The 18,820-nt window shown below is 37.5% G+C and overlaps 1 protein-coding gene across 4 annotated transcripts in view; it reads left to right on the plus strand.

Moving 5' to 3' along the window:
• The window catches only part of EPHA7 (EPH receptor A7), a 161,282-nt gene that overhangs the window by 119,168 nt on the left and 23,294 nt on the right, over positions 1-18,820 (plus strand). For 3 of the 4 annotated variants that reach the window (XM_021392355.1, XM_021392353.1, XM_021392351.1), the window contains exons 7-11: positions 4,046-4,214; positions 9,552-9,660; positions 10,303-10,358; positions 14,244-14,369; positions 18,506-18,691. In XM_021392355.1, coding sequence (XP_021248030.1) covers positions 4,046-4,214; positions 9,552-9,660; positions 10,303-10,358; positions 14,244-14,369; positions 18,506-18,691 — 646 coding nt within the window. The remainder of the gene's footprint in view (positions 1-4,045; positions 4,215-9,551; positions 9,661-10,302; positions 10,359-14,243; positions 14,370-18,505; positions 18,692-18,820) is intronic. The other variant, XM_021392352.1, reaches the window with a different exon arrangement.

Genomic DNA, 18,820 nt, shown 5'->3' on the forward strand with positions numbered 1-18,820 from the left:
ACACAAAGGAATTCCATACATTAACAAATAGTATGAAAAAAGACACATGCATTTGCCAAAAGCGAAACTGTTCTCTGCACAAACAGAGAAAAAAAAATAACATTTTGCTTGCTTTTGTATCCACAATAGCTTCTGGTCTGTTAAAATAAACAAAAATTGCCCAAGATATTATATTTTTCTCATATGATTACTGCTAGAATGTACTGTTTATTATTTTCCCTACACGTTAATTCTACTTTAAACAAACAGGAGAAATTTATTGCCAATTTCCTGTATTTGCCAAGACAAGAATTTCTGTTAATTTTTTCTTGTTAGTGAAGGAAACCTGCCAGTACTCTGTTGCAGTGAAATTAAGAAAATAGAATAAGAAACTGATCCTACAACTAGTCACAGATATACTGAATTTAAACCTTTAATTCAGTGTGTCTATTAAAAAAAAATGCTTAATGACTTGCTTTCATTTCAAAGCAGTGCAGATCAGTTTGAATCATAAGCTTCTTGCTCAGAACTAGAAAGGCAGGTTTTTTTGCTCCATTATTGTGTTAGCCCCAACCCCCCCCCCAAAAAAAAAAAAAAGAAAAGAAAAGAAAAACCCACAACCAACCAAAAAGAAAATCAAGATCTGGACATTTTCAGCTCCTTTCAAGGCAAAATTAGATCAAACATTTTTTGTGGTTCTGAAATATTCTGATAAGTGTTTTTTTTTTCACCTCTCACTCTTCTGGCTACAGCTGGAGTGGAAAATGCCTGAAATCTCCCAAGTAAGCCTGTCCTCTGATGCTTCCAGCTCAGGTTATTTTTACTTAATTGTTGTTGATTTTTATTTTTTTTTTAATTCAAGAACAGGCAAATAAGCCTCATTGATGCTTCAAACCCGAAATTCTGAAATTCCATTGTGGCTTACAGTTGTGAACCTGTATATGCATTTACAGTGTTATTATCCTTGATTCTCCTCTCTCGAGCATTCCTGTTCTTTCTCACATATCAACATAGATTCCACCATGGTCCTCACTTACAGATGATTTAAATTTTCTTGGAGAAGATATGAAAAATTGTTGCTAGCTGAGTGCATGGGCTTGCACAAATGACTGAGAAAGCAAGGCCCAGGAGAAGCCATTAGTGAATCTCTGAAAAGAAATCATACATGTTGTGTTGAACCCAGTATTTCAGCAAAAGCCTTTGCTGCTTTGTTGACTGTAAAGGGGAAGGTTCTCCATCATTTTTTAGCTGACAAATTGAAATGAGTTACAGATTTATTCCTTCCCTCTGTATCTGTCTCATTAGCACTGCCTTATACGGCTTATGCTTGTCTGGTCATGTGGTGCATTCAGATGGCTGGTTAACTCATCTCTTCTGCCCTTCAAGTCAGGGTTGCATTTGCCACTGAAAATCAACAGAGCTGCACGTATCTATTCTGAAAGATAATCTTGATCATTAAATGTGACGAATCCCATGAATGTGCTGAAGACTCCCATCTACAAAAGCGGTCATAAGGAGAATCTGGAGAACTACAGGCTGGTCAGCCTGACCTTGGTGCCAGGGAAAGTTATGGAATAGATCACCTTGAATGAGATCACATGGCATATGCAGGACAGCCACAGGATCAGACCCAACCAGCAGGGGTTCATGAAAGGCATGTCCTGCTTGACCAACTTCATCTCTTTCTATAGTCAAGTGATCCACCTGGTGGATGAGGGAAAAGCTGTTGATGTAGTCTACTTAGACTTCAGCAAATCTTTTGACACTATCTCTCACAGTATTCTGCTAGAGAAGCTGACAGACCGTGGCCTGGACATGTACACTCTTAGCTGGTTAAAGAACTGTCTGAATGGCTGGGCCCAGAGAGTGGTGGTGAATGGAGTTAAATCCAGCTGGCAACCAGTCACGAGTGGTGCACCCCAGGGGTCGGTATTGGGTCCCATCCTGTTTAACGTCTTTATTCATGATCTGGATGAGGGGACTGAATGCAACCTCAGTAAGTTTTCAGATGACACCAAGCTGGTGTCAACGGTTTATGGGCGTTCGGCCCAGTTCCATGACGAAGGGGATGGGGGACCCATGGGCCCACACCCCGGGAAAGGGGAAAAGGGAGAAAGGGTAAGGAGATGGCCCTGAGAGCAAAGAACAGCGGCAACAATCTGAGGAGAAACAAACTAATTTACTGAGTAAGATATCGGAATGCAAAACAACACACTATAATACAATATAATTACAATTTAAGCTGATCAATCCAATACAGAGAGAGAGAATGTCCCAAAATCAAGGTAGGCCTTACTCTACTACTGACAATAAGACGGCTGGAGAGCGAGGTGCTGCCAGAACGAGAGATGGGCAGAAAAAAGGGAACAAGGTCTCGTGATCTGCAAGTTTTTATCTTTTCCCTCCGGCTGGAAAATGGTAACAGAGGAGCAAAGTACTGTGGGGAATGTAGTAGTCCTTCTCTTCTGAGAACCAGGTACATTCACTACATTATGTTGTGATGTGGAATACCAATAACCAAAAATCATAAAACCATGACAGCTGGGAGGAAGCGTTGATCTGCCTGAGGGTAGGAAGGGCCTACAGAGGGATCTGGAGAGGCTGGATTGCTGGGCTAAGCCCAGTGAGATGAGGTTCAACAAGATCAAGTGCTGGATCCTGCACTTTGGCCAAAACAACCTCAAGCAATGCTACAGGCTAAGGGCAGAGTGGCTGGAAGACTGTGCAGAGGAAACGGACGTGGAGATGTTGGTTGATACTCAGCTCAACATGAGCCAGCACTGTGCCCAGGTGACTGAGAAGGCCAATGGCATCCTGGCTTGTATCAGAAAGAGTGTTGTCAGAAGGAGCAGGGAAGTGATAAATCCCCTGTACTCAGCTCTAGTGAGGCTGCACCTTGAGTACTGTGTTTTGGGCCCCTCTCTACAAGAAAGACATCGAGGCTCTGGAGTGTGTCCAGAAAAGAGCAATGAAGCTGGTGAGGGATCTGGAGCATAAGTCTTATGAGGAGCAGCCAAGGGAACGGGATTGTGTAGTCTGGAGAAGAGGAAGCACAGGAGAGACCTCATAGCCCTCAACAACTCCCTGAAAGGAGGCTGTGGCAAGGTGAGGTTCAGCCTTTTCTTCCAGTTAACTAGTGATAGGACTAGAGGGAATGGCCTCAAGTTGCGCCAGGGTAGGTTCAGGTTGGATATTAGGAAAAGCTTCCCTGAAAGGTCAGGCACTGAAATGGGCTGCCCAGGGCAGTGATTGAGTCACTGCCCCTAGAGGTGTTCAAGAAACATGTAGATGTGGTACTAAGGAACAAGGTTTAGTGGCCAACACTGGTGGCAGGTGGACAGTTGGACCAGATGATCTTAGAAGTCTTTTCCAACCTTAACGATTCTATGATTCTGTAACTTTTTGAATATAGTAAATATCTTTGACGCAGCTTTTGTAGCATATGAAAGTGAGCAATTACTCATAGGACTTGTAATCTTACAGCTTCAGATTTTGAGAGTGTCATACTGAGCTTCTCTCCCTGGATTCTTCTTGATGCCATAGAGTCAGAACCTGAGAAAAGCTAGAGAAAAGATTGAACACTTCTAGTCAGAGACCTCAGGTCTAGGTGCAAAATCCATCCCGTTAAACATTAACACTATTATAATTTTTTTAAAGTGTTGGAAGTTATGAACAGAATATGTTCTGACCATACAGAAACAGATTTCCCCATCCCTGAACTGTTTAAACTCTATAGGTCCCTCTGGAAAGCTGCATTCAACCTATTTTTCCATCATAATTTCACAAAATGTAATCTGAGCCAAAGAAGCAATCATTTTATGTCTGGATTTTTATGAGTAACAACATGAGCATCCCATTTGAATTTTATGTTACACTTATACCTCCTCATTGCAATGGCAGTATCTTGTAATACTCCACAGAGTATGCTTTATTTTTTATGATGGGAAAAAAAAGCATTCAACAAATTGAAATAAACTACCCCGGCTGGCTGTCAGTTGCTGATGTGTAACCATGATAAAATCTGACCTGTAAATGCCATTTAAATCTTTTGTCTAATTGTTTCCAGGATCAAAGGGAAAGAACCTATTCAACAGTAAAAACCAAGTCCACTTCAGCTTCTATTAATAACCTAAAGCCAGGAACAGTATATGTTTTCCAGATTCGTGCTTTTACTGCTGCTGGTTATGGAAATTATAGCCCCAGACTGGATGTTGCCACACTAGAAGAAGCCACAGGTAAACACTTGGATCTATGGGAAATTTGCATTTTCATTAAGTAACGAGTGAAGCATTTTCGAAATAAAAAGTAGAGCAAAAAATTAAAGTCATAGGCAATGTTAATAAAATCAGAAGAAAAAAAAGAAATTCTATGCGAGTTGATTTTGTCATTGTATTTTGAAGGATGAACTTCAGTTAGTTATTTTACCATAGAACTGCAGATTACACTCTCATAACTAGCCATTAAATTTGTAACATCAGGTTCTTCTTCTCTGGTGTCCTTCTAATGCAGAGAAAATTATATATTTTTTTATTTGAACACACATCTATTCCCTTCTCACAAGAGGTTATATGAGCTGAGTAACCCTGCTAGATTCTTTAGTAACTGAAGAGAGAAACGAAGAGCAGATTCAGCCCATGGAGGCTTCTCCAGGACCTTTTTTTCCTGTGTAATTTCCTAGGAGAAAAAAACCAAAAACTTTTATATTGTTTTGTTTACATATGTGTGCGTCTTATTTCAGATATATGTCTATTTTTACTATCTTCTGAGATCAGTTTCACTTAGGTTTAGTAAAGAAATAGAGGTCTCAAAGACACTAGATTTCTCTGAGGCTCTTGTAATAAGCAGTAAGCTGTGTACAGAAAAAAAACCTTAAACCCTCACAAAGGAAAGTATGAAGCTGGAGCATGAACTTGCTCATACAGTACACCAGAGAATCTGTCTGTGAAAACTCAACAGGGAGATATTTTGGGAGAGCTTGCTCTTTTTTGATGCTGAAACCAATCATGTACCCTTGTTCGTCTAGAAATTTCATTGACACATTTTTCACCACCCATCATGTAGTTATGTGCATGCATATTTCCACATTTTGAGTCTTCAGAAGGAAGCTTTTGGACTGAGAGCTGGTAGCTATGAGCCAGCTGATGGGAACTGCCCATGTCCCTGGCAGAAAAATTTGGTCATTTGAGTTTGAGTCATTTGTTTCAGGTTGACTGCCTAGCAGGTCAGCCAGGTTTGGAGCTGAGAATACATAGCCGACAGGTTCAGAAGCTACGAATACCAGCTCTGCTCTGTGCTTTATGCAGCATATCTAAGGTGCAGATACACACAATTGCATCTTATTTAACTGTAGTCAGGTGTCGCCTGAAGAATTTGTGGGTATATTTAAAAAACAGTAGCTAGGTCTTAATCTTGCTTCCACACAGGATATGAAAATTATCAATAAGAAGTAATACCACACATCTGATAGACTTAATTGAAATAGTAATTACCACAATAGTAGCAATAAAATATTATGACCATTGTTATTAGCTCTGTGTCTGATACCATGCTTTTCATCTGTAACGTTCTGCTTTACATAGGCATTCAGATTCAGTGGAATCCCTGAGACACAAGGAACAGTATCCTGAGTTACAGACCGAAGTAATTTCATTTCTGGAAAAAAAAATTTGAAGGCTTTCATGATCTGTCATAGATTTCTACTGATTAACCATAGTTGTTTAAAATCATTAGACCAAAATGCTTCCCCAAAATTTCATTAATTACATGAGTATTTTCTTACTGCATGTAAGCCTACTAGTAGCCACTAAGATGAGCAAAGATCATTTCTGAGATAAGACTTAAAGAAATCCAGTGTGTTGGCTGGAGTTTGATTAACTTATGGAAGATTAGAAAATCCTAGAATAAATGTATCACTGACCCTTTTGCGTCATGTACCCTTTTTCTCAGACCAGATGATGAAAAAATACATATAAATCAGTGACATACTTGGCCAGTATGCGCACCAGATTTTTTCTCTTGTCACAGGCTAGCTTTGTGTTTTGACATTCTATTTTATATGCTTTCACAAAAGAAAAATTCAAAAGTGGCATATTTTCAGTATTCTTGAGAGGAGATTAAAGGATGCTGTTCCCATCAATGATAAGCAACTCCCATGTTCCATTTATAATTTTCAGAAATAATTAAAATGTTGGTAAAAAGATAGCAAACTTAATAAATTATTTTAGAATTCTCATGCAAATAAGAATCTTTGTTTCTCATATTTTAGTTGCAGTTTTATCAGATCTGGCAGGTTAATAAAATTAGGCTTGTATTAGCATTTCGTAAGAAGAACTTTAGTGGATCATTTTTATGAAATATACTGCACTGCACAAGTGAGCAGTAAACCTGTGTTATGCTACAGTTAAGAGGCACTGTTTTCTCCTTATTCCAGTGACTTTCTGAATGGGGCTTTTAAAACTATCGGAGTATTTCAAGAATATATATAGTGATAGTGCTCAACCAGCACAGTTAGCTAGCCCTGTTTCATACCCAATTTCACCTGGTATTTAAGCTGTTTAGCACCTCTTGGTTGGTGCTGCTGATTTAACAGATTTTTGTATTGTGATCAAAACTGCATGGCCACTTCTCAGTATTTGAGAAACTATGTACATCATATAACCTTATATGTAAAATATACATATTTTATACCTGTATTCATACATATTGTATGTGTTGGACAACACATACATATTTATCTTAAAAAAAGCAAATTTATAAAGCAAAAATGCTTTATGAAGGCAAGGTGTTTATGTTCTGTACTATGTTTGGCTCAGAATGAAGTACCTGAATCATTGTATTTTGTTCTTGGAACCACTGTTGTTTATTGAAAGAAGTCCCCAAGGCAGAAAATATAGATCCAAAGAATGTCACTTAAGTGGTAATTTTACCTTTTGATCCACTGAGTTACTTGAAAGATTCTTTAAATGACTTTATTGTTGAAATTTTCACGTTCACTTCATCAAGTATTTTTGGCAGCTCGTACACTTCAGGTTGCCTGCATGAAAAAATGTTGCTAGAGGAGCAGCACAGCTTTTATAGCTAATCTCCTTTTTTAAATCCTCCAGGATATTTGGGTATACATTCCCCATCCCTTCAACCACGTACTTAGAAGGTAGCTTTAACTCCTTTAAAGTAAGCCCTGCCTCATTCCTTTGGATAAGCAGATATCACAGTGTCAGATTAGATGTCACCTGTAGATGCTCCCTCTCTCACCTTCTGAGTCTGACCACAGCTTAACAGACTTCTCTGTCTTGCTGATGTTTCCCGGCCAGTGCCACTGCGGCAACACCAGTGGATGGCACCCATGGCATCTGCAGCCCAAAATCTTTCTTCTCACAGTACTCTTACATCTTTATTTCTGCCAGACCACATTCCAGAAGTTGGAATCTGAACTGCACATAAGCCAAGTAACAGCCTGAGTGCATAACACAAACAGGAGAAGCAGCAGAGAGACAGTACATGAATAGAGGCAGATGTCTCAGACTGCTATCACTAGATTCTTACCAAACCATGCCCACCACCAGACCTTTTTTTTTTCCCAAATATATAAAAGTACATAATGAACTACATCCCACCTATCTTACCAGCTGGACAGTTAACTCTGCCCCCAACATTCTGTAGAGCCCAAATAACATCCTCGGCTTGCCTCCAGAATGTGCTGGTATCCAAAATCTTGAGGCAGTTATGCAGAGCAGCCCACTCACATATGTCAACCTCTATCCACTCAACGTGGCTGCTAGATTAGGTGACAAGCTCCAGCAGATGTTATTCCAAACTCTGTTAGATGGATACAACTTTGCACACTAGCCATTGGGACAAGATACTACTTCTTGAGTTCTGAGTAAGGTTTCCACGGGAGTTCTAAGAAGGACTGAAAAAGTTTTAGGAAATTTTGCATAAACTCAACATTCCTATGTTTGAGGCTGTGTTATTTGATGGGCAGTCAGTGTTACACAGGAACTGAGTTGTATTATTTGTGCCCATACACTCCTGTACAAGATAGTAACCACTAATTTCCTAAACGTTGCACAAATGAGATATGTGCAGGCCTTGGGTAGCACCTTGCTGACCTGAGTATCTCAAGAGGTCATACTTTAGTTAACTTCAAAATAAACATTTGTTCTTTTCAGTTAAGGCCCAATATGAATAACGAGATATTCCTCAGCTGCATTATCTAGAACGTTGAGAAATTATAGTTTCTTTAGGAAACAAAACTAGGGCAGAAGGAAATTTCATCTCAACACAAAGGTGCTGTTTTACACGGTTTAACAGAACAAGCAAATTGTTATTTTAGGGGAGAAGCAAGTAGTATAGATCAGTGACAAAATAAATCATGTTGATTGGTTTACTTCTCGTAAGACAGGGCAAGGAAAGGACTAATATATTTGTTTCTATGGGAACCTATGAAAACTGCAAGAGGAAGATTCTGTGGAATTCATAAAATCTTCATCTTTAGTTAGCGCTACCATGACTTAATCAATTAACCGTATTAACATACCATCTACAGTTTAGTTAATCAGCTGTATTTTTTTTTTCAAACCTCTCTGCTGCTTCCACATGACTCAACTCACACTTCCACAGTCCCTGCCTCATTATCACTGTCTGATGTCTCCTCCTTTATTCTCAGCCTCTTGGGCCAGGCCAGATTCTCACTGTTATAAATCAGCAAAGCTCCATAAAGTTCAGTAGAGTTGTGCTCATATAATGCAGCTGAATGAGGGCCACCCTCATTAGATGAGTGGCAAGTACAGTATTTAACAAACTTTGAGGTTTCTCAGGCTATGTATTTACACCCTCAGTTTAAATTAATGTGACATGCATACATTTGCATATATTAATAATATTGGCATAACTGAATAAAAAGAGCAGTAGTGTGTGGATATTTTAGCATGTAAAATCTCTGAAGCATGGAGAATTCCATTTTGTGTGTGTGGAAACACTTTTTCATTGCTAACAGGAACAAATTTTAAGTGATAATAATTTACAATGATTAATAGCAATAAGAGAGAAATATTCTAAGAAGTCTGTGTTAATAGATAATGTTTCATCTTAAAAATTCTTATTATACTTATGATATCATTTCTTAGGAGTATCATCAAAGTCATTTCAACCAATTTTAGGGGTGAGGCTAGAAGCGGAGCTCTTCAGCATTCATTTTCCTACTGTCTCCCTTTTCAGGGATGTCTTCCTCCCTTTTAGGAAGGAATCAAGCACTGAGCAAAACAGAATAAGATGCAGCAGCAGAAGGGTTGGTGCTGGCTTTCAGCAAATTGAAATGGTTGGTGCTGGCTTTCAGGAAATGGTTGTACCACTTTGAGCAATTACAGCATAGCTCCTTTTTATTCCCTGTTGATGATCAGCATCTGGATGAATTTCGGATAGAGACCTTTCTTTATGTTAACTTCATCAATTTAATAATCTTAGGCAACTGAAAAAGTAAACAGTCTGCAATTCATTAAGGTCAATTTAATTTTTTGCAGTGCTTTTGCAGGGAGTAATTTTAAGCTAATCTCTGCTTTTTGCCCTGTTTGCAGCCACCGCTGTTTCCAGTGAACAGAATCCTGTTATTATCATAGCTGTAGTTGCTGTGGCAGGAACCATCATTCTGGTCTTCATGGTGTTTGGATTCATCATCGGGAGAAGGTATTGCGCCTTACATAGGCATAAGCACATCTAGGATGGTAATTTGCAAATATGAAATGGAACTCGTGGTTAGCAAGGACATTTTTTGTTTAAATCTCATTAGCAATTATACAGTTTATCCACTTTAGCAAGACACTTAAATCAAGATGTTCTTTCAATCCTATGTGAATGTGCTGTAAAAGGAACCCTTAGTACATTCTTTACTTGTACTCCTCAAAATTCCTCTTTCTGTTTAGTTTCTCTCACACAGAGAAGCCTGACACTTTATCTGATCAGCCTTTAAATGACTTTGCATTCAAGAAAAAGAGGCACAGTAAGGTTAAGAATACCCTCATGTAAAGTAGTGTTCTACTTTCAAGTTCTTTAATCCTCTGTTTTATCCATAGAAGCTTTTCACAAGAACAAGGTTCTTTAGGACCTGTCCCAACTAGTATTTGATACAAAAGCCTTTTGATTACAACTGTTCATGATTTATTTAAACCTCTACTGTCAAGAGAATTATAGCTCAAACTTGCAAAGGGCCTAGAGGAGTTAGGTGCTCATGGCCTGAAAATCCCAGCCCAAAGAACTGATGTTGTCAGGATGTCAGATGTGAGGAAGTAAATCATTATTTACCAGTAAAACTGACATCTTTCTTTTCAGGCATTGTGGCTATAGCAAAGCTGATCAAGAAGGGGATGAAGAGCTTTACTTTCATTGTAAGTGTTCTGCTTTTTTTCTCCCTCTCAAAAATTCCCAACTGCATCACTGTAGGCAATACTAAAATAGCATTCTGTGAAATGCAAAGTTTAAAGAAATTCAAAAATGCTATGTAAATAGCAAGTGAAAAATTAAACACTGTAAAAATGTGACCTACAGAAAAAGAATGCTGATTTAAGTCAGCATTCCTCATACAGTTTTATTTTTATACATGCATATGATATACCATTTTTTTCATTCTGCATTTTTTGATTGGTTGCTTTGAATATGTTTCATACTGTCCTGCTGGTCCCTCTGAGATGCAATATTTGAGAGGTCTTTGGCTAAGTGACTATATGATCTTTACCTTAGGCAAACTTCAGATTAAGAAAGTGGCAGTCACTGTATCACTCCATCAATTCTCAAAAGTTGTTTTATGCTGCTGCAAATGCAATACTATCAATATTTACAACAATGTCTTTAAAAATATTTATCATGAAAAGAAAGATCGGCTGTTTCACTACTGTTCTGTGTTCTAGAATCACTTCCCTAGTAAAGAACAGCACACAAAGTCTCTCTTTTCAGAATCGCAACTTCCATCTGAGTTCATGCTAGAATTCTATTGTCTATTAATGACAATAGAAAATGTAAGATGAGAAAAGGGCTTGTGCAGTAAAAAACTGAAAATTATTTTTAAAACTTTTACATTTTAGCGCTTTCTCATTTCGGATCTATTGTCACTTTGACATAAGAAATAAAAAATATTTGAAACTGTTTTAGAATTAGTCATTAACTCAGGAAGTACAGTTAAACTAAGTTACAAAATGATTTTGTGCATTCACATTGCAAAAAAAACATGTAACAGAATTAAACTGCTTACAATTTCTGACCCCATCCCCCCCCCCCCCCCCCCCAAAAAAAAAAAAAAAAAAAAGCCTGGGTTTCCAGTTTTCATATTGGTAGAAGATGCCATGTAGTCATGCTATTCTGTATGTAGCCTTTGTTGTCTACCAGCAATAACAGCTGTAGTTTAAATCCATCTGATTTTCTTTTAATGAAAGCAATAAGTTTTATCTGGTTTTACATTTATTAAAATCATGACGTACTATAGGAATGTGATGACATATGGAGAAAGAAGTAGCCACTAGTCAAAAATCTACAGCATCTTCTCAGTGCATAACTCTAAAGCAGTAGCTCTAGCCAAAGATCCACTGGAAAGCAGATCAAGGTTTGTTTCACCTTTCTACTTCGGCAGAATCAGATCAAATGGAATCTATGAGTTTTAATGTGTTGCTGCCTAAATAATTTCATTTAAATGCAGTGAGTATTACACCAAGCAGTGACAACATTGCACCTTTTGTCAATCAGTTTATAATCTGTACAAGAAAGGTGGAAAATAATAATGAGATAAGACTTATTTATCATGCACTTTGCAGAACAGCTGATTTTAAAGAGTTCATCGAAGATCTGATATAACTTAAATATTGCTATTCTAGGAGTGATGGTTTTTGCCTCTCACAAATGCATTATATGCCTCTCACAGATGCATTATAAGCTTTTCACATCTTCGGAAGAGCTACTGCTTTCACTTTTTAAATCCCCAATATGTCCTTGAAGGAAAAGATCGACTATGTATTCTTGTATTTGAGCATATAAACAAAGGGAATATAAATAAAGAGCTAAATAATCCCTTACCTCATCTCCGTTATCTATGATGTTTTTTGTTTTGGTGAAAGCGTAAACAAATTAACAGGAAAGTTGCTACTTAACATTTAATAGTTGATCTAGAAATTGTGAGGAATCTTTATTTCTTTCGTTTTACTTTTGAGAAATCTGGTTATCCAGAAAATCAGTCAGGACAATTAGCATACATAGTCTCTTTAAAATCGTAGCACCAAATGTAAGTCATTTTTTACCAAGATAGTTTTTATCATCTGTTGATTGACAGCCTAGTATTTAATTTTGTTTGATATCCATCAGCAGAAGAAGATGGAACACTGTACTTCAGTAACCAGCTGGTTTACAGAGCTGTGAACAGCACTGCGGTATCTTTCTGCTCCAGGACCTCTAAGCAACCTTCTTAAATGTAGAGATACCACACTGGATTTTCAAAAACTTAACATACAACAAACACTTAACACAAAAATTTACAAGTAGCTATTTTTGTAACAAGTTTTAAAGTACTGCTTTTAATAGAATATCATATCTTTTATTTCCATCCCCCTGAATTTTCTGTGGCCCAAGTGCTACATTTAAAGATTAAAAACAGTGGAGAAATTTAGTCAAGCAATTCAAATTTACATTTTGCTTCCTCCTACCTTCTCCCTCTAAACAGTGTCTTCAAATCCATGCCAGCACTATTTTGCGTTGGTATTCTATGATAGCCTTGGCCTGTCAAAATATTTTATGACAACCTGAATAAAGAACCATCAGAGGACCATTTGAGATTCACAAGGTTACCTCCAGTCCAGGCCTCTTATCAGAGTGAGGACGGCTCACTCTCCATCTCCTTTCCTGAATGCATTATTATAAGAGTTAAATCTATTGATTTATTCTCCTTTTCTTTGGTCTTTTTTTTTTGTTGTTTTTGTTTTAATCAATATTTATATTTTTAAAAATCTGTAGCATCATCAATACAATTGAAAGAACATTTATTTAAGCACATAATATGGCAAGCAATAACATCTGGGCAATATCTTGAATAATTTCTCTATATGCAAATTCATTAGATTCCTCAATCAATTACTTTAGGTTTTTCCTTCATACAAATTTTTATTTTCTTGTTTTTGTCAGTAATGCAATCTGACATGTAAAACATGCGACTAAGCCATTTTTCAATATATTTTCAAATTTAAAATATTTTACGATCAATTAAGAGATTACAAAGCAACTATAAATTATTTATGTTTTGTATTGACTTTTGATCCAATTCATGTATATCAGTGCATCAACTAGCACTGGAACATTATTGCTTTTCCATATTGAGTTTTAATTTGCTGATTTAATTAAAACCCAGAACTGTAATCCTTGAGAGCCAAATTAATTTCATAAAAATTGCTTGGTTAATAGATTTTCAGGTTGCTCTACTTTCACCAGAAGTTTCTGCTTTCAAAAGAAGAGCAAATAATTTTCTTGCATCAGCAGGAAAAGGGAAACACTGCATGCTGGCCAGAGCACTATGCTGCCTGAGTTACACTAAGAGCTGTATTGGAAAATGAGGGAGGAGAACCCATGGTGCTGCATTTTATTCACTTAGGTAGTTGAGAGAGGTAATAATTGCTCCACAGCATCTGCTTTCCCTTCCTATGCCTTTACACATTGATTACGAGTGTTTCTTATGTTCATATTGTAGTGCAAGACACATACCTAAGGACATAAATTCTAAGTGGTATGAATAGTTTAACTTGGCTTCTGCCAGAATCTGGAAATATATTCAGTGGTTTAAGCAAATTGAAGTAGGTAGAGGAGCCTTTCAAATCCCTCTAGAAGAGAGAGATAATGTAAAGAAATGCTGTTTACTCAACCTGGGAAAAGAGGGTAAGCTGTCCTTACACAGAAAAGAAAGTTTCATCTCCTTTTTAGCCTACCCCCTTCTCACTTTACTTTTACTCCCACTCAGGCCTTGTATTTTGTTCCATTCAATATTATTTAATGTTTATTCTTTTACTTGGAGGTGTAGGTGAAAATGCTAATGTTAGTCATTTTTAAAGCTGAGATTGTGCACTTGTGTCAGCATGCTTGAAGATGATGCCTAAAACTAAAGTTGCCTCTCAGAGCAGCTGACTCAGGCGCTGTGGAAGCAGGCTCATTCTTCCAACAAGCACTCTGCATAATGAAATTCCTGGGCTGACTGCATAATAAGTGTCTTTGCTTCATCACAGTCATGCTTTCTTACATCATTACAGTTAAATTTCCAGGCACCAAAACCTACATTGACCCTGAAACCTACGAGGACCCAAATAGAGCTGTCCATCAATTCGCCAAGGAGCTAGATGCCTCTTGTATTAAAATTGAGCGTGTGATTGGTGCAGGTAAGGCTGTCGTGGCTTCCTTATTCAACTGTTCCATTTAGCCGGGATGGAAACTCATACATCATAATGACAGGCAAATAATTATACCTCCACTACAGAAGAACTTTTTGCATTCACCAGAGCGGTTAAGAGCAGTGAAGCTACACTTGCTTCTAAAATGTAAAAACAAACAAGGAAAAAAAAGCAAAAAACAGACACAAAAAAACACCAATAAGTAAATGAAGAGTTTTGCTTGACAATGAAGAGCTGTGAGTTTCTAAATTCTATATCTGCTGTTTAGAATGCATTTTTGGGGGGGGGAAGTAATTTTGCTTGAATTATTTACTGCCAGAGAAAATGCGTTAGGCATGATTACAAATTCTGCTTGCTTTCCTACTGCAAAAGGGTTTTTTTGGCCTCTCATTTTTTCTTCATGTGAGTGAGGAAAACTGGCTGCAGTACAAAATCTTACATGCAGACTAGGAAGGTCTTGTTTCTGTAAAACAAAATCTTCCCTAAGGCTGTTTTCTGTTCTGCCATTTTTCTTTTTGATATTTTATGAATACAAAAAGTTATTGTTTAACTTCTCGTGACTGATTGTAATTGCACCAGCATTACATTGCTTTTCTTCCTCTTGAACTGTCTACCACCTACTTAAGCCATGGTGTTCATGCTCTAAAAAAGCAGTTTCATTTGTTTGCATTAATGAGATACGTGACATTTTTATTGCACTACTCTATGTAGTGAAATTAAATTTCTGTGGGTAAGAAAAATATCAAATACTTTGGATTCCTGGAGGAAATGTTCTTTTGCTTTCCTGTTGTTTTATAAAAGTAATAGTAGAATACTTTTTAAATCACCCTGTAGTTTGGCATGACTGTAAATTACATACTGCGGTATTATTTTAAACGAGAAGAATAAAGATCTCTAAAATAAGCTGTTTTAGCAGAAAAATCTTTACACTTAGACTTCGCAACACATTTTTAAAGTAACCTCACTCTTGTTGAATCTTGTCTTTATCAAGGACTAGTACCATTGTAATTAACAATGCTGCTTGAGAAAATTACTGTTTCAGATGAGTAAGAGCATAAGAATCCCTAGTAATTTTCTGTGATGCTAGAATGGCAACATCTCTTCTAATAAACATGCAGTATACAAGATTTAAAATCTAGATTAGCACAGAAAAACTGCAGTTTTATCTTTTGCTTTGAGCTAAAAAACTATCAGCATTGCAAGAGTTCTGAACATCACGATATGTTCAGTTGGACTTTCTGAAGCCTTCTGAGCAAAATGCTGAAAATGCTTCTCTTCCAAAAGGATACAGAGGAAATGACAGAGGAAATCCATTATTTTAATTAGTGTAACTGATAGCAAAAAAATCTTGCATCAGTGGTCATTCTGATGAAAGTTATTTAGAAGTACTGTGGTGAAAATATACTGTCTGGGGGGAGTTTAGCTATGGCTTTAACCCGTGAATGTAGAGTGAAATGAAATCTAATCTAGGTACAACAGAACATTACAGACTAAAAGCAGCAGCTAAAATTTGTATATCAAAGAAGAGTGTAGAGTTGCTGCTAGTGACAGCTCCAGAAAAGCCACTTAGCAGTCTCAGTGTGTACCAGCAATGCTGGCCACCTCAGCTGTTGAGCAGTGCCATGTCTCTCTCAGACAAACAGGGTGCAAGTATGTTTGTGCTCAATTTGCATGAGGGTTATGTTGTTCAGTCGCCAGCATTTTCATTACCATACTGCTGTGGCCACCTGTCAGATACAGATTATGGTGCCCACTGTGTTGAGTCTTTGTTCATATTGCAGATCCTTTGTTGTAGCCTGCTCCTTGTTGACATGCTGAGCTAGTGGCTGTCAGCTGTGCAGTGTTCACACCCTTGTCATATTTTCTGGGTCCATTTTGGGCACCATTTCAGCTATTCACCATTTTGCTGGGGATAAAAGAAGTTATTTGGCTAGCATCCTGTCCTGAAATGCATAATATACATGTACAAGTTTCTGGTTTGCCTGAGTATGAGTGATCTGCTTTTGGAAATCAAAGAGCTGGAAAGGAGTTAAGACTTAGTGTCTTCCATGCCAAGTATCCCATTTAGCTGGCACTGAAGTATCACATACAAACACGTACATATACTCATGTCTTACTTTCAGTGTGGGATAAAAACAGTTCCAGAAGGTAGTGCAAGGGAAAATTGTTATCCCTTAGTCAGTTACTGTAGCTAGAGACAGTGATTAAAGTGAACAGTGAATTCATTAACAGTCATGCACATTGCTAATGATGTGCAGGAGGAAGGTTAAGGCACTAATCTAAGGACATGAGCCATCCATCAGCTGATCATTATGTATGTCCCTGTCTTATGACATTCATAGCTGTGACTTGGATGTTCATACCATAGGTCCATTGCTTGAGTATAGTTGAGCCTAATGCCTCATCTGTTCAGGCAAGAACATCCTCCATCAGCCTGATTAGCTCAGATACAACACTGTGTTAACAGTGGTATTCGGAGTTGACTGAAGCTAACCTTAATTCAGCTAGCATAGAACAGAGAGAGAGGAATTTGGTTATGTATGCAGTCATCTCCAGTGAGACTTGCAAAACTGACAATTCTGAGTGGAGATTTGCCCAGACAAGTCAGTGGGAAATATGGTCTGGCCAAAGTGCTGCTCTTCTGGGCTGGAGGGACTGTGAGGCTGAGGCGCAGGTGCTGTTCTTATCTTCTCTGAGCTCTGCTGCTGGGTGTGTGAGGAAAACAGTAGTGCTGGAACAGTGATAGTGTCTCAAACAAGATTTCTTAGCATTTATAAATTAGGACAATTAAGAATCTATCTACGTCGTTAGGCACTTTCCAAGTACACTCTCTGCACTCCCAGTCCCTATCCCAGCAGGTTTCTCAGGACCTCAGTTTATATCTCAAAAGGATTTTCTAATCAAACACTCTATGTCAGTCTTTCCTAATTCTATCACTATTTGTTTAGCTCTCATCCTAAAACATGTCTTAAATGTAGGTGTGTCTGCATACTTCTGTATACTGAATAGCTTAATGTTAAGACATTCCACAGGTATGCTGGAGGAAAATGTCAGACTTGATTGGATTTGGAGGAGGAACTTGGTTCTTCCTCTCCCATACTCCAGATAAAGTTGCAAAGTGCCAGATTACTACATACTCTGCAGTGAATCTTTCCTTTTTGTAAGGAAGTATTTTATTTGATGTAAAAAAATGTTAGCACCATATTCTTCTGTATGTCCCAAGAAACTTTTATTTCTGGCTACAGAACAGGGATTTCTCTTTTTCTCCTTGCTGACACTGCTGTGAGGCAAGGGGCAATCCTTAAATCTTTCACAATCTAAATAATAATGAGGCACATGTATTGACATTGAGCTCCACATCTCATATATGTCAATGCACTTTCCTGTCCGATGGAGTCTAATTACTTCTCTCCTAAATTATGGTTGCTGAGACCTTTTTTCTTTTTTTTTTTTTTTTTTGTATTCTTGCAGTCTATTTGACCATTTTTTTCCATATGCTTCTTCAAGTTGCAATTACCTTTTAATTTAGAAACCTCTTACACAATTCCAGCATTTGCTTGTGTTGGTTTAATGTAACAAAAATATTATAATTCACACCTTTCATTTCATAATCCGCAAAGTAAATTATCCTTCTTGAAAGTAATAACGTAGTGCTTCATTTAACACCATAACAATGTTAAATTAAAAGCAGCTTTGAAAGAGGTGCCTTTTAAAAGGAAAAAAAAAAGAATTAACAACAGTGATGAAACCATCTAAAACAGAAGGACATTTTCACTTAGAAATTATATTAGGATTTCTGTAATAGTATTTTCTTATGAAAGAAACCTCATTTTTTTATTTCCTATTTTCAAAAAAAAGCAACAAATTACTAAGAAATGTTTTACAGAGATCAAGATAGCAGTGCTGTAGATTGGTTTAACTTCATGTGTTTGTTCTGCTGTGTATTCACTCTGCAATTAATGTAGAGCATATGCCTGACTTTCTGTTCCTAAGTAATCCATTTAAAATATGAATATTCATCTGTTAAATTTAAACACATACTTAAGCAACTAGTTGAATCAAGGTCTGTAAAAAGTATTGATATTATAGTCAGAGTAATTCAGTGTTGATCTACTTCATTTTAGGAGAGTTTGGTGAAGTGTGCAGTGGGCGTCTAAAGCTTCCTGGCAAGAGAGATGTTGCAGTAGCCATAAAAACTCTGAAGGTTGGCTACACTGAAAAGCAAAGGAGAGATTTCCTGTGTGAAGCGAGCATCATGGGACAATTTGACCACCCCAATGTTGTTCACTTAGAAGGGGTCGTTACCAGAGGTAAGCGGCAGCTTGATCTGTCAGTCAGATAATAATCTAATGGCAGAAGTTACTTTAGTTTATTCATGGTCAAAGATTTAAATTATAAACAGGCTGCACAGTCCTAATGGATTTTCTCCTGATGCGTAA

Source organism: Numida meleagris, chromosome 3 (assembly GCF_002078875.1).
Source record: "Numida meleagris isolate 19003 breed g44 Domestic line chromosome 3, NumMel1.0, whole genome shotgun sequence".
Lineage (NCBI taxonomy): Eukaryota > Metazoa > Chordata > Aves > Galliformes > Numididae > Numida > Numida meleagris.